The sequence below is a fragment of the Leguminivora glycinivorella genome, chromosome 19 (genome assembly GCF_023078275.1).
Source record: "Leguminivora glycinivorella isolate SPB_JAAS2020 chromosome 19, LegGlyc_1.1, whole genome shotgun sequence".
Lineage (NCBI taxonomy): Eukaryota > Metazoa > Arthropoda > Insecta > Lepidoptera > Tortricidae > Leguminivora > Leguminivora glycinivorella.
The window spans coordinates 13,526,952-13,553,027 of record NC_062989.1 but is presented as its reverse complement, the minus strand read 5'-3'; the positions used below and the strand labels follow the sequence as shown (position 1 = coordinate 13,553,027).

At 38.5% G+C, this 26,076-nt stretch overlaps 1 protein-coding gene and 1 long non-coding RNA gene across 2 annotated transcripts; one reads left to right on the top strand and one right to left on the bottom strand.

The window, feature by feature from the left end:
- Positions 1-24,736, top strand: LOC125236377 (inositol oxygenase-like). Its single transcript, XM_048143161.1, has 7 exons — positions 1-146; positions 656-833; positions 1,352-1,560; positions 20,342-20,478; positions 21,925-22,059; positions 23,276-23,371; positions 24,255-24,736. The coding sequence occupies exons 1-7, from the start codon at positions 135-137 to the stop codon at positions 24,361-24,363; spliced, it is 876 nt and encodes a 291-aa protein (XP_047999118.1). The 5' UTR covers positions 1-134; the 3' UTR covers positions 24,364-24,736.
- Positions 9,544-12,384, bottom strand: LOC125236378. Its single transcript, XR_007178202.1, has 4 exons — positions 11,743-12,384; positions 11,165-11,294; positions 10,581-10,718; positions 9,544-10,130 (listed from the first exon to the last, which is right to left on the bottom strand). It is a non-coding gene; the product is annotated as an uncharacterized LOC125236378 (long non-coding RNA).
- Positions 24,737-26,076: the final 1,340 nt, after the last annotated feature.

Genomic DNA, 26,076 nt, shown 5'->3' with positions numbered 1-26,076 from the left:
GTCCTCTTACACTGGTTTGACATGTCCGAGTTCAGAAGGCAATGTGAATAGTAGCATATCGTCATTTGCGATGGCATTTAAAGATCCAGAGACGTTGGATCTTCTCATTGTTGTCCTGTGAAGAAGCAGACAAGATGGCTCAGACCGTAAGTTTATATCTTAATATGTAATTATTTTATATTATACTTAATTACTAAAAATCTTACCTAACGGTTTTAATTGCCTTAATCTGTTATGTTTTCTTACACATTTAATACTTAAAGTTCAAGGGAAAAATGTATGAAGTAATTGCGAGTATTTGATACCATTTTACGTCACATAATAATTATCGATATCGATTATTTCGGTTAACGATCATACCTCCAACGTTTTATGGGTACTTTGAGTGCGGATTTTCTTTTTTATTATTATTGTAAATGGGCTTAAGTACTCTTGGCCACAGACTAGCCAAAGGCAAAGACATGGCCTGCGATGGAGTGAGCTCGCCCAGAAGATGCCTGTTCATTCTTGATTTGAAGGTTGCTGGGTTATAATATGAGCTCGGAAATATAGCCGCCGGCAAGGAATTCCACTCCTTGGCAGTGCCCATAAGAAAAGAAGACGCAAAGCGCTTCGTGCAAATTCGCGGATTATCATTTGTTGTGTCCGTTTCCAGGAAGGACCAGTAGGCATGATCGACCCCTCCCTCCTCCTCCGCCCAGAGAAGGTGTACGACGACAAGCCAATCGACGCCTTCCGCGATTACTCAGTAGACGACGCTGATCCCATTAAGGAGCGCGTGCGCAGGACTTACTACGAGATGCACTCCAACATGACAGTGGATTTCGTCAAGGGTAAGAATCTACTTAAGCACGTTGTTTTAAGAAAGAATTGCGGGGAAATGTAAAAAGTAGGACGGTGCTCCAATATTTCAATGTTGATATAGTACATGCATCAACCAAATAAGAAACACCTATTGCTAACATGCCTTTTCAACTTGCTTAGTAGATCAAGTGCAAGCAAGTGTTTAAGAAGACTTCAGAATGTAGGCAGCTAAACCTTAATTCATCAGGGAGCCGAAGCCTTTTCATAATTCACAGTAAGGTACAGCGGGACAAATCTTGACTGGGGGGCTGTTGTAACTAATCCATTTTTTCCATTATTACACTATGATGTTGAGTTCTACATGTATCCACTGAACACGCCTACCATATATAACCGGTGGACACTCTATATAATAATGCAAACATTGTAAAACATGGAAAAAATGGAGCAGGTACATTTGCCCCCCAGTCGAGATTTGCCCCACTGTACCTGACCTCAAAAACAAACATGAGATCCCTTCATTACAAATGAATTTCTATTTTTCCAGCGAAAATGGACAAATGGTTGAAGTTCAATCACTTCAAGTCCACGGTGAAAGACGCGCTGATCAAGCTAAACGAGCTGGTGGATGAGTCAGACCCTGACTCCGACCTTCCGAATATCGTCCACGCCTTCCAGACGGCCGAGCGAATCCGTGAGGAACATCCGGATAAGGAGTGGATGCACCTGATTGGACTTATCCACGACCTAGGCAAGGTATGTACTCGTACGTGCTGTCTGACACCGATTTACAGAACATTGCACGCGTTCTAGATTGAGTGGATTCGTCAGGATCATCCAGACAAGGATGGACCTGATTGGGCTTATCCACGATCTTGACAGCGGCTAGACTTCATAAAAAAACCTAACCTTTTTTCGTTGGTTGTATTTGAGACAAAGTTCTATGAAAAAGTTACTTTTCTTCGGTTGCATAGCTTTAATCTGTCTTTGAGGAGTCACCTTTAAAGACTTTCCCCCTTATTCATAAACGTTTACTAAAGTTATCAAGCCGATAAAGTTCGTTTGTCCCTTTCCGACGTATTGGTGTGATAGAAAGGGTCAAACGAACTTTATCGGTTTGATAACTTTACTGAACATTTATGAATAAGGGGGTTTAATACTTAGATAAAATCAATAATCGAAGGGCGAATAGAAAAGAGGAGAGGCAGGAGAAGACCGAGGCGTGCGTTTTTAGACCAACTTAAAGAGAAGATCAACGTATCAGGACCAGCGGCAGATAAAAGAACGGAATGGCGTTTACTCCACCGACAAGAGCCTGGCTCTTGAATCGCAATTCCTTTCGATTAGTAGCCGATACCTGGAAGCTAATACGACTCCAAGTTCCATTAGCTACTGATTATGAATCAATCATAAGACCTTAAGTGTGTACCCTATTGTATGAGTCTCTAAAACTACCCTCCTATTAACATGTATAGCTTGTCTGTTAGTGTTAATTTTAAGGAATTTATAAATAAAGAAATAAAGAAATAATATGATGATGATGGGGTTTAAGATCACCATTTTAACGACTGACACTGACTTCGCGGGTTTATGCGTGGAAGGACTATAAGGAAATATGTCGACGTATAAAAATGTATAATTTCGTCCCTAAATAATTTTGACAAAATATAAAAATGTCCACATATATATTAGACGAAATATAAAGATGTGACATCAATGGACTATATGGAACTATGACGATGTATAATAATGTCCACTTGAATAATTTTGTCACAGTGTATCTATGACAGAATATAAAAATGTCCACATGTATGTTTGATGGAATATAAAGATACCGAAGTATAAAAATGACGACTCGAATGAAGAGAAATATAGCTGACAGCCAGTTGCGAGTAAACAGAGTGTATTTTGATAGCGTGTCAGTGAGGGCAGTTATCAGATCCTGTGCTGCTACGCAAAAACGGTCTAAGAAGACGTTCCCTCGATTTCTCATCAATGAAGATTGGCTTTACAGATTTTGGAAAAAAAACATACAGGGTTCGAGAAAAAGGTAATTTTTGGAAAACTTTTGTTATGATAATCGATTTTATTACTATTCAACATCACAGGGACCAAAACAGTTGGGTAGAAAAGCTGCAAATCGAAAATAACTTTTCCGTAACCTCTGTACATCGTAATGTTCCACCCGGTATAAAGATGTTTTTTGTATTAAACCTCTTAATAATACTAACTGGCCACTTTACGAAAGTGCTGCTGTAATGAATAATTTGACAATTCTGTCATTGCGTTTCATGTGTCGTGTGAAAATGGACAAAGATTTCGTAATATCGAAAAATCAAAAACAACGTCTTACCCTTATTCAAGATGGGTATAGATATAATTTTTCTAAAAAAAATAATATCAGCGGTACCTCGCTATGGCGTTGTGTGAATAGAATTTCGCAAGAAATTTTTTGATAGCTGATGATGGTGACCGTGAAAAAATACTAATATTTTCTTCAACAGCTGCCCAAGACTACTTAGATACATTTCACGAAGAAGATTTCTTCTTGGGTGACGGAACATTCAAGTTGAGCCCTGTTCCTTTTCGCCAGTTATATACCGTGCATATGGATTTGGGAGCAAACATAGACACGAGTAACGTTGTCCCAATTGCATATGGTTTGTTACCGAACAAAAACCAAAATACGTACGTAAGATTTTTCAGATTACTGAAAGAAAAATTAAATATTAATATTAAACAATATAAATGTGACTTCGAGCTGGCAGCAATAAATGCAGTAAAGGAAGTTTTTCCACAAGCTGAAGTCTTTGGATGCTTTTTCCATTTTCAAAAAGCGGTTATTGATAAAGCTAAAGAGCTGGGACTTGACGAGACAATGGATGGCTGGAGTATAATTCGAAGAACAACTAATCTGGTTTTACTACCGGCTGAAATGATGTATGAGGGGTGGAGGTCAATTTTGGAAATATCCCCACGCAGTGTCGCCTTGACTAACTTCAAAAAATATTTTCTAGATCATTGGCTTCACAAATTCCCGACGGAGCTCCTAAGTTGTTCGACGAATAAACACCGAACAACGAATGTGCTGGAAGGCTGGCACAGGAGGCTGAAATCGAAATTTATGAAAAAGCTATCTGTGTTGGAATTTATACATAAACTCAAGAAAGAAGCTAATCATTTCGATTATATTATTAGAAATAGTCTATTTTTTTCTTCGAGAAAGAATAGACGCAACTCCGACATTCTGTTCGATAAAACTTATGAAAATTATTTGATACAAGTTATTGTTGAAGATATTTCACCGATTGAGCTTATTGACAAAGTCGTGGACTTTAAATTACAATACAATATACTTATGCGGTATGAATAAAAATTAATTTTATTTTGTTAATATTAAGCTTAAGTAAGCAATTAGTTTGTTATAATTCATAAATATATTTTTGAATGTTTTACGAAGTTTTATTAAAGGCAGGGGCGATTTAAAAACCACAAAATAATATGTAGTTGACAACATTTATGGAAAAGCCTAATTCTCTTTTTTAATTAACTAAAACTGTATTGTATTGCACACTAAGGCGTTTAATAATTAAGGGAAGGCATGGATAATTCACACACATCTACCCGTTAAGCAAGCAGAACTTGCGGTAACATTGCTCAATGCTACACCTGGGAGCTTGAAACTTACAATTGCAAGCTTGTAACGTTAGAGCAATGTTTGAGCTATATTGATGTTAAACGCTTTCGGCCGCGCTGTAGATAAACCCTGTAAGTTTCCCAGATCGGAATTTTACAACTTTCTATAACTTTGAATAGCAATGTTGCTGATACATTGAAATATAAACTTACTAGAAAGTTATGACGAAAACTTTTAAGAAGTTCATTTTTGTACATTGCAACAATAGCACATATGCAACTTGTGCGTAACTTACACGCTATTCATTACGGCAAGGTTACATTTGTAATAAACCAAAAAGTTTGAAATTGTATGTTATATAAATTTTTCACTGGCACCTTTTAATAAGTTACAAATGTAACATTGCTTTAACAACTCTAGTGAAGTTCCTTGCAAGTTACACTTGTAATGTACCTAAAAGTAGCGCTCATAATGTTTCTGGTATATAACCATTTGGTATGTTGTGTCAATAAATCACTGGCAACTTACTAGTTTAGTCAAAAAATAATATTGCTAGAACTTGCTAATTGCACGTCATGAGAAAGTAACTCGTGAATCGTTCGCACAACATTTCATAGGGATATTGCAGGGAAATTAATTTTTGTGGTTGATAGGACGTCGCAAATACAAATGCACGCAAGGTGCTCTGCGAGCTGCGTGCGGACCGCAGCGAGCCTGGGCGGGCGGGCGGGCTCGCCCAGGCTCGCTGCTGTTCGTGTGCAGCTTAATAACTAGAAACAAATAAAGTCAAACTTTAAAAATACCACACACAAAAATCATTGATGTTTATAAAACAAAAACATGGATATACAGCCAACATAATTTATTTCATTTTTTTCTTTTAACCCTTCAGACCAAACCAGCACCATACTAATGTACAATGATAATACTTATTTATACTAATGGTGTTACATATTTGAATTGACAATGACATATCTATTATAATACACACAAACACATTTTAAAACAGTGTGCGTGAATACTACTACTATTATTTAGTGCCTAAAAAATCGAAAAAATCAAGGTTTTGTTCTCCACTGTTTCGTTCTCCAAAACCTAACCAATCGTAATCAAATGTTTAAATCTGGATGATAATGATTGTCTGTGTCGGACTGTTTAGTTTTTTGGACAGTCGATGTCAGATTTGAATAGGTACCACGACTACCACGCCTATCTTTGCAGCTGTGTCAAAATAAAATCAAAAGAAGCAAAACAGTCAGACACAATATGAAGTATTGGTAAAAGGGGCATTCCACGAAAATGTCCTGTACAAAATACAATTATTCTAATACTTCTGACAACGCTAAGAAAGCGATTTTGTGCCTGACCATCTTTCATGACTTAAGAGTATTTTCTCGAGCTTCACTGACTTGATTGGAATAGCTGCCTTATATACGTATTTCGTAAAGGATATTCTCGTGGAATGCACTAAAAACCAAGCTCTAACTTAAAAAAAACCAATGAAAGATACAGTCGAGAATATTTGTATGAAGAAATTACTATTCCTGTTTCCTCTTAACTAATACGCACATAAGTTTTCATGAAAACATGTTTTTTAAATCATAAATACAAAATACAAACATTTATTCAGCAAGTAGGCCACAAGGGAGGAGGAGGTAGGGCATAGCGAATGATATTCCGCTTTGTGTGGTAGGGCACAGCACAGCGGATATCGTCTCGCTCGAATCTAGAGCAGAGCCCAACTGGGCTAGTACCTCCGCCTTACAGAAGACCGCAGCCAAATAGCACTAGACCCTACTCATAGTGTTGTGTTCCTGCCGGTGAGTAAGGCTGCCAGAGCTCAACGAGGGTGCGGTGCTGATGACGGGAGGACTTACGGAACTAACTTGTTCCGTATATTGTCCTTTAGAGCCGTCGGCAACCCGAACCCTCCTTGGAACTTGTACACTCCTTTTTGCTGTGTACTTAACACAGCAAAAGGGAATGTACAAGTTTCTAATGGGGTGGCAACGCGCATGTGACACTATTTGCGTTGCATGCGTTCATAAGGTTACGGTGACCGCTTTCCATCAGGCGGACCGTATGCTTGTTTGCCACCGACGTAGTATAAAAAAAAAAAAAGGGCTCTTATACACGTCACTAGCCACAGCACATGAAATATACATAATAATATGTTTAAACTTTCAGACTGAAATACATGATAAACATTTACATTACATAACATGAAAAACATTCAGATATAAATAAATACAACAGCCAATACCTGGGTACACTTTAAATTGAAGTCTAGTCTCGATGGAGTTTTAATAAGCTTTATAGTCAGTGATCGGAATAGGCAGAGTACATTTACCTACACTTGGTAGAACATATAAAAAGTAGATTTCCTTACGACATTTTTTTTTTTGCGTAACTAACGTCCCGGGAACCTACCGTAATTAATATAGTTCTAAATAGGTCAAAATACACTGCAAACTGACCTAACTCGAAAATAAAATATTAAAAAAAAACGTTAAACTAATGTCCACTAACTTTTTAACAGATAAATAGTTAATTAAAGAAATTTAAAAACCGTGACGAGTGGCGGAAAACAGGGTAGCACGCCCAACTTTTAACTGCCTGTCGGGGGAAATAATTCGTGTATAAGCGAATTTTGGCATAGTTGTAGAGAATGGTGTCTTAATTCACGTACTCAAAGTACTCTTGGGTCGGGGTGGTAATGGTAGTATGGAGGGGAAAAGACGGACAATAATAGTACATTGTACTAACGAGAGTAAGTTGGCTTGCTGGAGCGATTTAAAGAGTCGAGTTAGTAATATTCATACTTCCCGAGTAACGCACAATGTTTTTCATCACACTTGCATTATAAAAAAAAATCTTCCCTGTCCATCTTTTCCTATCCATATTTCATGATCCCAGATAAAAAGTGAACATATTTTTCTTTGTAGAGAATTTTCTGAAGATTACTTGTGTCTTGAAACATTTTTTGCTACGTGGCACAGTTTAAGAAGTATTCACGAAAAACTAAAAAAAAACCGCCTTCAAAAAAAGCGTGTTCAAAACACGGAGAAACTAAAAAGCCAAAAATAATAAACCTTCGAATTCAGATTTCTTATCGGATTGCAATAATCTGAACATCCAAATTATAAACAAATCAATTATTTTTGGAGTCGGTTCCAGACCTGTTCGTCGCCTTGCTATTTCCTGTTTGCCCCACCCAACCATACGCAGGCTGGCCCCGACTCCAAAATAATTGATTTGTTTATAATTTGGATGTTCAGATTATTGCAATCCGATAAGAAATCTGAATTCGAAGGTTTATTATTTTTGGCTTTTTAGTTTCTCCGTGTTTTGAACACGCTTTTTTTGAAGGCGGTTTTATTTTTTGTTAAAAAGTTAATTTATTTGTTGATTTTTAGTGGTTCCTAGTGATATTATATGTATCAGTCCGAATATAAGTACAGTAGTGAAAGAATTATCCTTTAACTCCTAACCGTTGAGGAGTTGACCTTCCATCATCAGCTCAGCCACATAAAATTATTACCATCAGGCGTAAATACTGGTGTACCTTTGAAAAATACACTAAGAACATTACATGTGCCTATAACATTTGAAGAGTTCCCTCGATTTCTCCAAGATCCCATCATCAGACCCCGACTTGGTGTCAATGGGACCATCTCGGGGTTATACCCGTTCGATCAAAAAAAAAATTTTGAAAATCGGTCCACGATTCTCGGAGATATCGAGTAACATACATACAAAAAAAAAATAAAAAAAAAAAAAAAATTCAGTCGAATTGAGAACCTCCTCCTTTTTTGAAGTCGGTTAAAAAGGGACTTTTTCCACTCCCCCTCTACCCGTTATCTCCACCCAAACCCCCGAGTACTTTGAGAATGTGGATTAAGACACCATTCCCTACAATTATACCAAAATTCGCTTATACACGAATTAATTCCGATGAGGTAGGCTTCGTTGAGTGTCCTAGGGGAGGCCTTTGCTCAGCTGTGGGACACAATATAGGCTGTTAAAATAGTATCTTACGACGTTTTTCAGTACAGATGAGCCTCCGAACGAGACTTCGGAGTCCGAAGTTTCGACCTGGCATATAATGAACCACTTCTCGCACTAGTGCGTAAAAAAACCACCATCTGTACTGAAAAAATAGTTAATTGTTTTACAAGGGGGCAAAGTTATTGTTTAACTGCACGTGCCAATATTGATACTCGAGCAAGCGAAAGATTCCAATATGGCAAAATAGTACATTACGATACAAGTGCGTAAAAAAGGAAGTTCGAAACGAGTAGCGATAAATTAAAACACGACCGAAGGGAGTGTTTTAAATCGACACGAGTTACGAATTTCCTTTTCGCACGTGTATCGTACGACGTTTTTCAGTACAGATGAGCCTCCGAAGTTTAGACCTGGCGTATAATGAACCACTTCTCGCACTAGTGCGTAAAAAAAAACACCATCTGTACTGAAAAAATACTATCGCAAGGAAGTCATTTCGTTTAAAAATAAATATATCTACTCTGCCTATTCCGATTGCTTATAGTACAAGAACTTATTTAGTTAAAAATAGAATAACTAAGGAACTTATAAATTTGGTCTTCTAGTAAAATTTACCGTGTAACAACATGCACTGTCGTCTGTCTAACACAGTCCGTTCTCTATTGGGAAAAGGTGAATTTTTGAGTAGGGCATTGGCGTTTGGTATGGGTATTATACACGTCCTCCCGAGTCAAACAAGACCGGTAGCCACTTTGAACTCCGTGTCCGAAGGGGGGAGAGGGGGTCAAAGTATGGAGCTCCTGCTGCTCAGAAAAAATTCTGGCCGATTAGTTTGAGCTTTTGAGTCAATTTTAGTGTCAGTTTTATGTAACTACTTTTTTAGGGTTCCATAGCAAAATATAGCACAATATTTAATATAATGAATTTTTAGTAGCCACGAAATGCAAACAAATCCTCATATTTCCATATTTTTATACTAATCATGATTTTTAAAAAATATTTTTAAAAAGCCTATTTTATTAGTAATCTTTGATGATTCTAATATTTGATGTAAAAAAAATATTGAAAGTACTGCAACGATCGCCATCGAAGCATAGGGGACAGCATAAAGATTTTTAATAATCATTATACTGCGCCCCGAGTGTTACCCACGATCAAGAAGAAGCGACGTGTTAACTTAGGGTATATCTTACTTCCTCCATACTTAATTTTATAAATAATATTTGTTAAGGCACTTGGGCGTGGCGTGAGGAAGTAACAAACACAGTATGCTCACAAACTTTTGCCTTAATAATATTACTGTGATTTTTAATCTTCTTCAATTTAAAAATGAAGCGAACAGTTTACATAAAAATGACACCAAACTTGACTCGAAAGTTCAAAACTAATAGGCCAGAATTTTTTTTCTGAGTACCGGGAGCTCCATACTTTGACCCTTTCGGACACGGAGTTCAAAGTGGCTACCGGTCCTCTTTGACTCAAGAGGATGTATATAATACTCATACCAAACACCATGTCTGTACTCCAATATATATACCTCTCCATACAAGCATGCCCAATAGAGAATGGACAAAACAGTACAAACTGACGTCTCTTGAGTTGGGTCTCAGCAGCGTGTTGAAACCATTACATGTCTCGAAACTTTCCTCCGTTACATTTGGAAATGTCTGCCTTACAGCACCTGTAAAATTTATAAAATGTTAGGAAACCTTTAGATATATTATTTTAAATCAATTTGGACTAAACGCATATGAATAAGTCTTTTGCAAAAACGTCTTTTTTGGCACAAGCTTTTTTATTGCCGACTGTACCTTTCTTTCAACAGTTGTCTACTGCTCTCCGAGATGTTTCTAAAAACCCCTTTTACTCAATGGGGATACGACGTTTCATAACAAAGTTCCTATGACCACCTTTCTGCTCCATCATCAGATCAGCTCCATGATACCATAATATTGCATTGTCACATGATTTACATATGCATGCAAAATTTCAGCTCAATCGGAAACCGGGAAGTGGGTCAAATTTAGCTTCTACGTTTTGACCCAAACTAACACACTAACAAGGCAAGTTGAATAAAAGCTTGTAATAAAAGATGGACATTGCCCTTTATGAAGGGTTCATAAGTACTTACGTTTTAGAACATTCGTCAGTATTAGGGTAGATGATGAAATTGTTTTTTCCCTGTCCAGAAGTCATCCCACAAGATTGGTTCCAAACAGCAATTGATGCAGTCCCGTTCCTTGCCTCCTTCTGTTTGCCTTAGCATATCCTAAAAAGAGAAAAGAGAGTCAGTGTTATTCAATCCATAATTACTTCAGCAGAAACGGGCGATTTACTACAGCAGGGGTCAATTCTCCATACAAAAGCTCTCGACTATTTCCTCCCTGGTTTTTTCAACACAGATTATTATATTTATTATCGTTTATATATGTGTCGGACTGTCGTAGGATAGTCAAAATGGGTCAACAATTAGCCAAAAAAAACCAAACGGTACGACACAGATTATTTCATTATCATTCAAATTCTCAAATTTCATCCTGATTGATTAAGTTTTAGAGGAGGAAACAGTTCAGAGTGGAACCTCAATTTTTATACTATAAATCTAATTAATAACACAAACTAGTAAGAGATTTTTGCTATACCCTTTTCAGGGTCCAAATATGTACATATTGTAAAAATTATATGGTATGCAAATAAAGAACAATAGTATATTACCTAAGATTCTCTAATTGAAAGGGGGAGCTCCTTTCCATTTTCGCTCCTGTTGCCCTTCAATGCAGCCCGTGGAGCAGCTGTGACATACTCCATGTTATTATGAGCAAAAGTAACAAACTCATACCTAAAGCTGAAAACATAAAATTAGTTGAATAAATCAGCATCATTAATATATTTACACAAGTAGAAGTAGTTAGTTTCAATTAGATTTGAATGGTTTTCTCCTCATACCATAAAATTTATTCTATATCTAATCTATCTCATATAATCTAATTAACAGGATAACGTTAGATTCTTCACTCCTACGGTTGCGCCTAGATCAGCATACCTAGGGCATTTTATTTCTTAAATAACTAAAAACTAAACCAAACAAACAAACTCGACCTAAATCAATAAATAACCAGAACTGGCAGGCAAGCATGGTTGTGCGATAAATGATAAAACATTAGGCCATCCCATGCTTGCCTGCCTGGCGCTAAGAATAAAACACATGGACGCCTAACGCAAAGTGCAGTTAACTCGATAGAACTCATTTCATTCAAAGAATCCATACAAAACTTAAGAAACAAAATACTTACTATATGATCCTGGTCTGCATTCAGTGGGTTTCCACTCAGTTCTATATGTGGCGGTTGTGTGCCAGGTGGGCCCTGCCGTTTTTTGATGTCATCCGACCATCTGCTCGTGGTTTCCCGCCACCTCGGCCACCCAGGCTAGGTCTCCACAGCAATACTAGGCGACCCCATTGATCGTCATCTCTGCGAAAAATATAGCCGGTCCATTCCCACTTGAGTTAATCCTTTTTGCAATGTCGGTAACTTTATTGCGTTGGCGAATATCCTCATTTCGAATTCTGTCTCGCAATGAAATTCCTGGCATCGCGCCCTGATAGCTCTTTGCGCCAGTCTGAATTGACGAATTCTTCCAACAGTCAGCGTCCATGTCTCCACGTGTCCACTAAAGTAACACAATTTGTAAAATACCAAAAATTACTTAAAAAACGGCACGGTGGACGTCGGCAAAAACTAATTACAAAATTTACAAGTCAACAATCAAAAAGGTAAGAAAGATGGCGGACTGGTGGCGCACTCGCAGCTCGCTTGTCGTGGCGTCACAAGGGGCGTCAGGGTTACCAACTTAAATGTTTTACCGCTACTTTTTCGTTTTCGCTACAATCCTTACAAAATTTTATAAAAGCAATACTTTGAGAACGAGGTATTTATTTCATTTATTTGTGTGGTATTTAATATGTATTTAATACGAAAATACGAAATTGTCTATTTTGATTTGATTTCCTAGTAATTAGTCTCATTTATTAGTAAGTATATTTAAAGAAGTACGTTACGTAAAATATGCATGCAATGCAATTAAGAAATAACTGACAAATAGTTTTGATACTTATAATTTTTCCATATTTATTCTTTATTCAATTTTTTTTTAACACGGAGTTATTAAATGATAATGAAAGTTGGAATGCACTGCACTGCACATATTATGTGCTGAGCTGTGCAACAATAATAATTATATCAAATTCAAGCACATCTCATAAGACTGGGGCGCTTGGTATGAGCAACTGATGGGAAGGCTATACGAGTACATTACGTTTAGTTAGAAATTGAAACTTTCTGCCCGTACATGGAATATAATACAATCTTATACTTTTAAACGAACAATTCTTGTATATTTGTTTTATATTTTTTTATACTGACGATCTCGGAAACCGCTCTAAAGATTTCGCTGAAATTTGTTATGTGGGGGTTTTTGGGGGTGAAAAATCGGTCTAACTTATCCTTAGGTCCGGAAAACGCGAATTTTCGAGTTTTCATGCGTTTTCTTCGCGCGCCATCTCATGTGCAGTAGTTGTACTGTTAAGACAGAATTCTTTCGGTCGATGTAAGTACTATTTATTGCAAACACTAGATGGCGACACAGGTCAAGGCTAAAATGAATAGAAAAATACACTATTTGAGTTTTAATGGCGAAACGCGCGCCATCTCGTGTGGAGTAGTTGTGTTGTTAAGGCTGAGAATTCTTTCGCTCGATGTAGGTACTATTCATTTTTGAACTAGATGGCGACACATGTCAATGATACGAAACAGAACCAAGCGAAGCTCGGTCACCTAGATATTTATATTAATGAGTTTAATGACACATTTACACTTTGCTACACCCGTATCAGGGTCCATGTATGTACATATGTATGTGGGCCTATGGGTGTACAGAATGAATGAGGTATGCAAATAAATTCTCTATTCTCTATAATATTTTCAAGTTCCTATGGGTACAAAATATCGTGAGTGTTTTTTTTTTATGTGAACACTTAATGTTATTCTTCACATAATAAAAAATTGTAACCGGTTATGAAATTTGGTCGGTTATTGCATTCCCTAGTCTTAGGCACGCCATAGACACTCTGAGAAATTCATAATCTTAAAAAAGATTTGCATCCAACCTGTCAGTTCATACTGACAGAATTTTCAGATTGAACTGACAGGTTGCATACAAAAAAAAAAGGTTGCATATAAACCTTTTTTTTCCACACTGTGGCGTGGTGTGCCTTAATTTATACATGCAGCTGAATAGGCAGATTTCTAGCAAGTAGTTTTTTTAAGCTGTCACTGTAGTATCTAAGTCATAAAAATAATGAGTTCAAGTTTAATTGGTTTTACATGAAAACTAGTGCCTGTGCTATGAATGCGTCACCTACAGAGCTGAATTTTTTTATTTTTATTTACAACATATCTGTTAAGGGTGCGCGGCTCGCCCACGGTCGTCGAAGTTGCTCGGCAACTTACGTATTTGTATGAAAAGTTGCGTTGCTTCGTGAGCGATCTCTCATATGCATTTCTTATTAAACAGCGTCCATCAGCGACGCGTCGAATCGCATATGAGAACTCGATTCGACACAGTTCGATTCCGCCTTAAGCCTGGCATCCACTAAGGGCACTAAGAACGGCAACAGAGTCTGAAAGAGACAGTCTGAAAAAATCATAATCTGAAAAAAGATTTGTATGCTGACACTGACAAATCTGTCAGTGTACGTTTGAACTGTCAGTTATGCATACAGTCTTCATTTCATAATCTTAAAAAATCATAATATTAGCGCTAGGAGGTAGGGCATAGCGAATGATATTCCGCTTTCTGTGGTAGGGCACACGGATATCGTTTCGCTGGAAGCTAGAGCAGAGCCCAACTGGGGAAGTACCTCCGCCTAACAGAAGACCGCAGCCAAATAGCACTAGACCCTACTCATAGTGTTGTGTTCCTGCCGGTGAGTAAGGCTCCCAGAGCTCAACGAGGGTGCGGGGTGCTGACCACGGGAGGACTTAAGGAAATAATTTGTTCCGTCTATTGTCTTTTGAGTCGTTGGCAACCCAAACCCTCCTTTGAACTTGTGCACTCCTTTTTGCTGTGTACTTATACTTAACACAGCAAAGGGGAGTGTGCAAAAGTTTCTAATGGGGTGGCAACGCGCATGTGACACTCTTTGAGTTGCAGGCGTCCATAGGTTACGGTAACCACTTTCCATCAGGCGGACCGTATGCTTGTTTGCCACCGACGTAGTATAAAAAAAATGAAATCAGATCGAGTGCAATGAAAATTCATATTATTCGCAATCTGTCAGATCGATCTGAAAAAAAAAACATAATATTAAAAAATAACACGGACAGTTGCGAATTGTATGGAAATCCTTGCACTAGATCTGTCATACAAATCCAAATTCAGATTATGAATTTTTCAGACGGTGGACGCCAGCAGGCTTTCGAGACGGTCAATTTAAGTGTTATGGCTCCTCGATGATTCCGTTCATCCAACTTCAATGTTAAGGATACATTTTTCTAATTTGCCGGCTTTTTTACTGCCGAGATTTGGTTGACCGTCTTTAAACAAAAAAAAATGTTTATAGTGAATTAATACTTTTAATTACTTAACGCTTTTATATCAGAAATGCACAGAACATTGAGAATATTTTGATATCTTTAATTCATGCATTCAGGTTTACCGAGCGGTTTAACTTCAAAAAATTAGAGACCTTTTCATAATCTCCGAAATTTTCCGATTGTATCTGATCTCCGCTAGAGGCTCAAATTCTCAGCAAATCGGAGAAAAATCTCTGAACTGACAACACTGGTCGTGCTATAATTACGTTACAGTGCTGTCAGCATAACAAAAACTCCTTGACGTTTCGTTTCGATTGACGGAATATGTGAAACCATGTAACTCATTTTCAGATTTTACACTCTAGAAAGTTAAAAAGTATTTAAAGTGCATATTTTACCATCACATTGTATTTAGTATCGATTCACTTTAAATGTATATTCTTTCTACAACAATTATTAATGACACAAAAATACTTTTTAAAATATATTATGAAATTTTATGTGGATCAAAACGTAACTCAAAATGTAGTGATTATACAGATCTGTCAGTGTCAGTTTGAATTGTCAGTTCAGTTTGCATACAAATCTTTTCTAAGATTATGCATTTTTATGACTGTCTGTTGCCGGCCTATAAATTCTCTTTGATGTCCTGAGAGGAAAACCTGCCCGACCCGACAACCCAGAACAGAGCGTCCTGGCGCCGTAGAATTAGGATAGCCGACCCTAGCCCTACATGAAGTGGAAAGAATCAAAGAACAAGAAGAAGACTTGTTTCAGTATTGGTAAATTCACCATTCTGGAAAGCTAAAGAAACACCTGTTGTTTGTCCACCAAAGAAAACCGTACGTAAGTATAAACCATATTCTTTCTTTTAGTATGAATTGTTTATATTGCTAAATACCAGGGGCCCGTTTCTCGAAAGACGGGCCACCGGTCTAATAATATAATAATTATTTATTGTTACTTAATCTACCTCTTCTATTTTGCAGTGGATCCTCCCATCATTTGAAGGAAGCAAGTTCTGAGACAGAAGCAAGAGCACATAATTATAAAAGTACAAGTACAGAAGGCTCTGCACTGTCATCAACCTGTCAACGGACTGCATGCAACTTTGAGTTCTATTGTGCAGGGAGACGGTCATCAAACTCTAAGCCAGGACTTGCGGCTGCCGGAATGTATGAAAGAAAAGTTGAGTGAGCCTCCCCTGGCAAGAGTATATTTGTAATAATCAGGTAGAACCATCACAAACAGAAGACTTCAAATTCAGTACCATCATTGTTCAACCACAGGATCTATATAAATTTATAAGGGCATGTGGGCCTTAGAGAAAGAGTTGTTAATGTGAAGACTAAATAAATTCAACAAATAAAATCTCAACTATAATACTGTCTTTGGTACACCCGCTACCATCACGTCCAATAGTGAAAGTGCAGTTCAGTGTAAGCAAAGACAGTGTACAAGATATACCACTCACCTATGGCATTAGTGTTACTAGACTACATTAATACATAAAGACTATTTTTCTAAAGTTGTCCAAAAATTTTATTAAAAAGGTGTCGGAACGCCTTATTGGTGTCGAGGGACCAAAGAGCCGGTTCCTTCTTTGCTCAGAGGTTGAGTCTGGCGGTGCAAAGGGGAAACGCCGCAAGCATTCTTGGGTCTATGCCAGAGGCAGGGGATCTGAGGGGGGTTTTTTATATTTAGTTATAACCTGCTTGTGTTAGTTTTAGTCTTTAGGGTTTTAAGATTTAATTATAAGATTAGATATATTGTTCGTAGTTGTTCTTGAATAAGCAGTGTTTGTGTGTCTGACTAACGAAAATATAAATTCATATTCTAAACGTCTAAACTTGTGTATAGCTCTGTGTTGTCTTAATAAATCCTATTGGAAACACTGTTGTTGTTCTGATTAGCCAGGCCTGAACATTACACTTCACCATCTTATAAGAGTGCCGACTATTGGGAACCTGAACCTAAATGACAGTAAGGGTCACTTGCACCACCGAAAATCCGAGGTTAACCTTAACCCACCATTTTATATGGAATTTGACAGTCCACTAACCTTGACTTAAGCAGGTGGTACAAGTGGCCCTAAGGGAACGCCATCACACAATGAAGCTAGGAATATATTGCGCTGACGTCCGCGATCGCACGTGCACGACCGACAACCGATAGTTTGCACAATTCAATCTAGGAACATACTACGCGGACGTCCGTCGTAAATCGACCGCGGACGGGGATCTGGACTGCACAATGAATATACACTTAACCGTGCAAACTATCGGTCGACGGACGTGGACATGGCATTGAGCGCATGGACGTCCGATCGAAATCTGGCTCGCTGGATGTTTTGGTGACCGTGCACACTGATCGGTCGCGGTCGCGGTCGATTTACGACGGACGTCCGCGTAGTATGCTCCTAGCTTCAGTGTATATTCATGAAGCCAGGAACACACTACGCGGACGTCCGTCGTAAATCGACCGCGGACGAGGATCTGGACAATGAATATACACCTCACCCAGCAAACTATCGGTCGACGGACGTGGACGTGGCCTTGAGCGCATGGACGTCCGATCGAAATCTGGATGTTTTGTTCCGTGCACACTGATCGGTCGCGGTCGCGGTCGATTTACGACGGACGTCCGCGTAGTATGTTCCTAGCTTTATCCAGATCGCGTCCGCGGTAGAGACCCATAATATGTTCCTAGCTTTACCAGTTCCACGATATAATATATAATATTATGTGGTCTGTACGTGGCTTGGCCCGAACCCCACTGATGTACACGCCGCTATGGTGGGGAGGCAAGTATGGTCGCGCGATAAATGATAAAAAACATCATCGTTTATCGCTCGACTATACTTAATGCCTGCCAGGGAGCACACGTAAGGCCGTTTTCACATTATCCGATCCGAATATCGGATGTCGGAAGGATTTTAATGGAAAAAATCCAAGATGTCGCCAGTAATGAATGGAATAGCGGTTCAATACATCCGATATCGGAATGGATAATGTGAAAACGCACTAACGTCGTTATACTCGTACCTACAGCGTCAAGCTAGGAACATACTACGCGGACGTCCGTCGTAAATCGACCGCGACCGCGACCGATCAGTGTGCACGGAACAAAACATCCAGCGAGCCAGATTTCGATCGGACGTCCATGCGCTCAAGGCCACGTCCACGTCCGTCGACCGATAGTTTGCACGGTTATGTGTAATTTCATTGTCCAGATTCCCGTCCGCGGTCGATTTACGACGGACGTCCGCGTAGTATGTTCCTAGCTTCACCCTCGGATTAGGCTGGTTTTACGTCACGCGGGCCGACCGCGCGGAGCGATCCGCACTGGATTTATGTGTTAAGTTAACACTGTTAACTTCAGGGAGCGGTTTAGACTTAGAGTGGCATGGACCGGGTCCGCGCGGACGACAACATCATCATATAAATTGGTCGCGATCCGCGCGGACGGGCCGCGTGAGACTAGTAAACTGCATGCTGGGGATGAATCACAGAACTAAATTCTGTGGGATGAATCTATTGAGTGGTTCGTGATGGAGTCGTTGGATATCCAACATAGGTCTTTCAAAACGTATAGGGGTTTCGAAATGAAATTCGTCCTTGATGTAACTTACCCTTAATACCTACCCACCGAGCAGTAAAAAAACAATCTGAAAAATCTAATATACTTAGCTTAAAACATCTATTGTGTTTATAATTTGCCCTGATGTTATGCTATTTTGATACGGGTAATATTTATAGATTCTAAAATAGATTCATTAAAGGAAATATCAATTTGTGATAACGCAGCAAAATTATAAAAAATATATTTAAAACGGTCAATGACTGTAATATTGATGTTAAATGTTTAATAAACGTTATTATTTAAAATTGGTGCAATATTGAGAAATTAATTCTTAAAAAAAACAATTGCTGTGACATTGTATTTATAATTACCTGTAATGTTACAAAATAAATATACCGGTTATATCAAAAGGTTTTATTGAAGTAAATCTTAATTTGTGATATTGCAGCAACTGCATAAAACCAATATTTCAAGTGGTCAATTGCAGTAATATTGATTTTGAACATTTGGGAAACTTTAAGTTTAGATATTGAAGTAACATTGAAAACTTGATGTTTAAAAGTTAATGTTGCTGTAACGTTGCATATGTAATATAGCTAATACCTTGTTGCAGCAATGTAATAAATGAACATTTAAATAACTTGTGATCAAAACATCCTTGCAATATTATAATATTAGTTTTCATTTGTCATGTTACAATAATATAGCACTACTAATTTTCTGAAAGTTTCAAATTACCAATAAGTTGAATGTTGTTGTCATATTTCTCCGACCTTACATTCTAAACTTACAAATGTGAGGTATGTAAACTTACTGCAAGTTATTGTAAGTTTCATGCTCAGTGGGTAGCAGGCCTCCCTGGGCTTAGTTGGTGAGAGAGATGGCTCCGGCAAAACCATAGGTCGCAGGTTTGAGTCCTGCCGGAGGTGTGAATTTTTCCATTTTTCCTTTAAAAAGTTAGGTATTTTTAGACTTTCACACAAAATGAAATTTTAGTGGATTTTATTAAATGAAAAAATGTGGTTAATACATGCAATAAACGGACATATCGTTATCATTTTATTTAAGGACAACTAAGTTATAGTACATTTTGCAACAAGGGGAGGAAGTTGAATATTTAAATCGCGACGGCTTGCCGGAGCGATTTAAAGACTCGAGTTTGTAATATTCATACTCCCCGAGTTACAAACAATGTTTTTCATCACACTCGCAATATAAAAAATATGTACATAGATGCAAAAACGTTAAGTACGGTACAAGAAATTTCATTATTCCCTTGGGAGAACGATTTTTCTATAACTCACGCTCCGCCTGCGTGCAATAGCACATTAAAGTGCGGGTGTGATGAAAACTAACTATATTATGAACGGCATAAATAAAGAAAGTAGACATTTTTATACCTAGTCATTTATTTTATAAGGCATTTATATACTATATGATTGTAGACATTTTTATACATAGTCATTTTTGATATAAGACATTTACATACTGTGAATGTAGACATTTTTATACTTTCATAGTAGTCGTTTTTATATTCTGACTGAACTATATTTAAACGTTTTGAAGTATTGAGTTTCTAATACTCAGACAAATTTACGTTTTTAAAATAGACATTTTTATACGTCGACATATTTCCTTATAGTCCTTCCACGCATAAACCACTTCGCGAAAGCGTCTTTACGTTGAAATCTGTCAAAGTACCCATTGTGGGCAGGTCATGGCGTTCTTCGGCGAGCCACAATGGTGCGTGGTGGGGGACACCTTCCCCGTGGGCTGCAAGTGGGGCAAGAGCATCGTCTACGGAGACGACAGCTTCAAGGACAACCCCGACACTTACAACTCTAAATACAAGTGAGAACTTACTTACTAATAGTTATTTGTTATACAAGGGGGCAAAGTTGTATTTTAACGCCGAGTGTGGAATTGAAAAACGAGCAAGTGAAAGGATTCTATAGTTGAACCACGAGCGAAGCGAGTGGTTCGAGAATAGAATCCTGAACTTGCGAGTTTTTAACACACGAGAAGTAAAATACATTTGCATCCGAGTGTAACACAAAACTTTTCCCCTCACTATAGCGAGGAAACTACAACGTAAAAAAATGCGTTTATCACTGCTTCCAGTAGTTCCACAGGTGGTAAATCATCTTTATTACTAGATTCACCTACTTTTATCAATTTTAAAGCAGTTAATTTGACTTTATTCAAGGTCATATTACTTTACCCACTAGTGGATAAAATGCGTTTTTACCCGCTGGTATTAAAGGACAAAACACGTGTTTCCGAGCTAGTGAGGGGAAAAATACTTTATTCTTCATTGCATTGGCATTGGTCATTTTTTCTTTGTAGTATAATAGTAGTGAGACTAATACTTAAAAATACTCCACCCCGCCCCCGGAGATAAAAAATGAGTCCCAAATTCATACAAAATTCGCGTTTCCAATACGTCACGCACGTGGTAAGTTCATACTAAAATCGTGACGTAAAAGGAAAAAAAATAGGTCACATTTTTAGGGTTCCGTAGTCAACTAGGAACCCTTATAGTTTCGCCATGTCTGTCTGTCCGTCCGTCCGTCCGTCCGTCCGTCCGTCCGCGGATAATCTCAGTAACTGTTCGTACTAGAAAGCTGAAATTTGATACCAATATGTATATCAATCACGCCAACAAAGTGCAAAAATAAAAAATGGAAAAAAATTTTTTATTAGGGTACCCCCCCTACATGTAAAGTGGGGGCTGATATTTTTTTTCATTTCAACCCCAACGTGTGATATATTGTTGGATAGGTATTAAAAAATTAATAAGGCTTTACTAAGATCGTTTTTTGATAATATTAATATTTTCGGAAATAATCGCTCCTAAAGGAAAAAAAAGTGCGTCCCCCCCCCCTCTAACTTTTGAACCATATGTTTAAAAAATATGAAAAAAATTACAAAAGTAGAACTTTATAAATACTTTCTAGGAAAATTGTTTTGAACTTGATAGGTTCAGTAGTTTTCGAGAAAAATACGGAAAACGACACGCTCTTGGCCGGTTTTTTTAAATCAACTCGTAATTCTGAGAAGAATTAAGCCCAGACACGTCCAGATCTGGTGAAATTCGATATACGAGGTTTATTTTGGAACACGCCCAAATACCTACTAAGTGAATGCTATCTTAGTCACCATAGTTTTATGCCATTGAGCTGCTCTTTCCATGAAGATGTAATGATAGAGTTTTTTTACTTTTCCTTGCTAACTACGCCTCGGCCATGGCAAAAAAACCCTACGCAAGCAATCATTAACAATTTGTTTAACTTTAAGCACGGAGTGCGGCATGTACAAGCCAAAATGCGGTCTGGAGAACCTGATGATGTCGTGGGGCCATGACGAGTACCTATACCGGATGCTGGTGCATAACAAATGCAAGTTCCCCAAGGAGGGGCTCTACATGATCAGGTACGTTGGTTTCGTATCAATTTGGAGGAGAACCCTTATAAATTTCCGCTGACTGACTTTCCTCTGACTCTTAGGGTATAAGGTATAAGAGAGATTCCGACATCTGCCATTCTGTCTACATCATCATGTACGAGGGCGGATTGATATGTAACTTGTTTCGGGTACTAAAAGATGGCGTTAGTGGTAACTTTCTGTTTATTCATAAAGTTTGATAACTAACTACCTATATTTAATCTGTGGCATCAAAGTAATAGGCTAGTTTCCTACTAGTCAAATCAGCTTCTTTTTAAGAACTGTCAAAACGATTTGCTAATATGGAATTTACTATGAAATACTGAATACGGTCAATTCACTGGGATAAGTGCGTTGAACTTCGGGGAGATTGCGTAGAAAAATAAAATATAACACTTATATTATTTTTTTATCATATGAAACCAAGTTACATATAATATCAAACCGCCCTCGTACCATGTGTCTACATCTGTTGGCGGAGAACGATGCAAATGTTCCCTACCTTAGGTACGGTGCTTTTGGTAGGCCGCCATTTGCTTAAAAATCGACAAATTTCCACTTCCGTCTTGCGCTGCTTTTCAAACAACAATTCGGAACGTATCCATCCTTCCTTTCCTACTTAATTTCTTAGCAAAGATCTATTATCCATACTAATCCATACTAATATTATAAATGGGAAAGTGTGTGTGTCTGTTTGTTTATCCGTCTTTCACGGCAAAACGGAGCGACGAATTGACGTAATTTTTTAAGTGGAGTTAGTTGAAGGGATGGAGAGTGATATAGGCTACTGTTTGTCTCTTTCTAACGCGTGCGAAGCCGCGGGCAAAAGCTAGTGCATTAATACATATTGGTGGGGATACCTGATACCTTACACAGATCAACTTAGCCCCAAACTGAGCAAAGCTTGGGGTGCTAAGCGACGATATACATACTTAAATAGATAGGTAGGTAAGGTACCTACTTAAAAGAGTGTTTTATTGTTATTTATGTTTCATCTGTACATCTGTGTTGTATTCTGTACTTTTATTTTTTATTATTGTTTGTTTGTTTTTTTTCTGTCTTTTATTCATTTTATTGCTGTCTCTTTTTATTATGTTGCGATTAATTTGTGTGTCTCCTTTAATCTGTATATTGTGTGTGTTTGCAGTTTGCCAAATAAATGATTTATCTATCTATCTATCTATCTATCTATCTATCTCCTCAGATACCACTCGTTCTACCCGTGGCACGCGGGCGGCGACTACAAGCACTTGCTCGTCGACAGCGACAAGGAAATCGAGAAAGCCGTTCTCGAGTTCAAGTGAGTTACCTACTGATTTTTTTTAAAGAAGAAGATTAGTATGGGATGGATGACCCTACAGGGAAAACTCTATATAGTGCCCTTAAACCGAGACAAAAGAATAGATACTTCCCCTCATATCACAAATACCTTTTATGTACAAAATAAATCGCCCTCGATAAGACGCCCAGTGTTTTCAAAGATTTTGGTACGGTACCGCCGTGACCTGGTGGTTTAGCGGTCAGAACTTAAGCCGCGTAGTGGAGGGCTCTGTAGGGTTCACCTACCGCTTCTTCAACCAACGGTGAACTTTTTTAGCATTTCAGCATACTATGATAATATCTACATCCATACTAATATTATAAATGGGAAGGTGTGTATGTTTGTTTGTTTGTTTGTCCGTCTTTCACGGCAAAACGGAGCGACGAATTGACCTGATTTTTTAAGTTGAGATAGTTGAAGGGATGGAGAGTGACATAGGTTATTTTTCGTCTCTTTCTAATCCCCCTCTTCCCTTAAATAGGGGGTGGAAGTTTGTTAGGAGCATTCCGCAATTTTCGAATTTAGCGCGAGCGAAACTGCGGGCAAAAGCTAGTATTACAAAGCTAGTATTACAAATAAATTCCTAAGTAAATTGTCTAAGTATAATCAGAGGCGGCTCACTCCGCGTTTCTTCCGTTACATTACGGCGGCCGCGAGTTCGCGGCCCATAAAGTTTGACAACCTTCACGCTGCGCAATAAAACTCAATGTCGCATGTAGTCCGTTGACAGGTTGTTGAGAGTGAGCGTTCTGTACTTGTACTTTTATATATTCTGTGGTATAATTTAGGAAATATTTATACCGTTCAAATTATGAGTCGGTAAATTTTATATTATAAATTAAGTATTTTTATTATTTTCCAGCAAATACGACCTGTACACAAAGAGCGCTTCCGTCCCAGACATCGACGCCTTGTGGCCCTACTATGACAAGCTCATCGAGAAATACATGCCAGGCGTCCTCGACTGGTAGACCGACCCTTCGCCCTTGGTTACACACCGTTCGCTTCATGTTGGCGGCCACCTCCCTCGCACCTCGCCGCAAACCAACGGCCAAGCAGAAGTGACAACGATAAACACAACTACCCAGGGTCCACCTAGCCGACGTCACAATCATGACGGCCAACTAAAATTTGGCGCTATAAAGAGGCGCGAAATTAAAATTTTCTATGGGATTTAGGCTTGTGTACATGTACTAATAGTACAAAAAACACGATTCCCTACACTGTACTAGACCGAACTACTCCCAAATGATTCTGCTCTCTAGTACATTTAGTACACTCACACACGCGCAACAGAATGGGAGCGAAAGGAGCGCAGAGCCGAGAACTGACAATTAGAGCAAAGCATTCCGTGTGATCCGACCGCAACCGAACTAGAACCACTGACTCGAACCGAGAGCGCGCGAAAACGGCCGATCAGCTCTCGGCTAGTACGAGCGAGCGTTTACTGTACGCCATATGCACAATTTGTCTCTCGCTCCCTCGGTGTACTACTGTACTAAATGTCCTAAAAGAACGAACTAGTACATTTCGGAGATCGTACTAGTTCGGAGCGATCTTTTCAGTGAACGAGCAGGCACAACTCTAATGGGATTTAAACCTTTGCCACTACATTTTCAATAAATTTTTAAGTATTATGATTCCGCCACCGTCTAGGTTTAGGAAGACACGCGTTTCGTGAAGACAATTGGCTGCTGAGCCCTACATTTTTCCATTTTTTTTTGCCTTTTTTAGGGTTTCGTAGTCAACTAGGAATCCTTATAGCAAAGCTTATAGTTTTGCCATGTCTGTCTGTCCGTCCTTCCGTCAGTCCGTCCGTCCGTCCGCCCGCGGATAATCTCAGTGACCGTTAGCACTAGAAAGCTGAAATTTGGTACCAATATGTATATCAGTCACGCTAACAAAGTGCAAAAATAAAAAATGGAAAAAATGTTTTATTAGGGTACATGTAAAGTGGGGGCTGATATTTTTTTTCATTCCAACCCCAACGTGTGATATATTGTTGGATAGGTATTAACACTTTCGAAACCGGGCTCTACGCGGCGCTACGACATTTTCGCTACATACGGGGAAACCCATGTAATCGGCTACGCTTCTACGAGCGGTGTACCCGACAGTCGGGTTCTTGGTAGCGAAAGTGTTAAAAAATGAATAAGGGTTTACTAAGATCGTTTTTCGATAATATTATTACTTTCGGAAATAATCGCTCCTAAAAGAAAAAAAAGTGCGTCCCCCCCCCTCTAACTTTTGAACCATATGTTTAAAAAATATGAAAATAATCACAAAAGTAGAACTTTATAAAGACTTCCTAGGAAAATTGTTTTCAACTTGATAGGTTTAGTAGTTTTTGAGAAAAATACGGAATACTACGGAACCCCACACTGAGCGTGGCCCGACACGCTCTTGGCCGGTTTTTTAGTGCTAAGATTTGGTTGACGGTCTATAGCTCACCCTGTAGCTCTTGTGTAGTGGCGCGACAGAGCCAGACTGCCTTTCGATAGCCATGTAGCGTCAACGTTTGTCACTTTGGCTAGGCTGGCTCTGTTGCGCCAATATGGAAGAGAGAGAGTGAGGGAACTAAGATACGCTACCGAGCGTTCAATTTGCAACTTGTCTATACTCATTTATAAATATTTAACAATTAAGTACCTACCTATCGTTCCATAGTTCTTGCATTTAAAAAG

Excerpts from the sequence above, each read along its gene's own strand:
- LOC125236377 (XM_048143161.1), top strand. Across the intron at positions 834-1,351 it reads GACAGTGGATTTCGTCAAGG|CGAAAATGGACAAATGGTTG; the intron begins GTAAGAATCTAC and ends CTATTTTTCCAG. Across the intron at positions 22,060-23,275 it reads GAGGGGCTCTACATGATCAG|ATACCACTCGTTCTACCCGT; the intron begins GTACGTTGGTTT and ends CTATCTCCTCAG.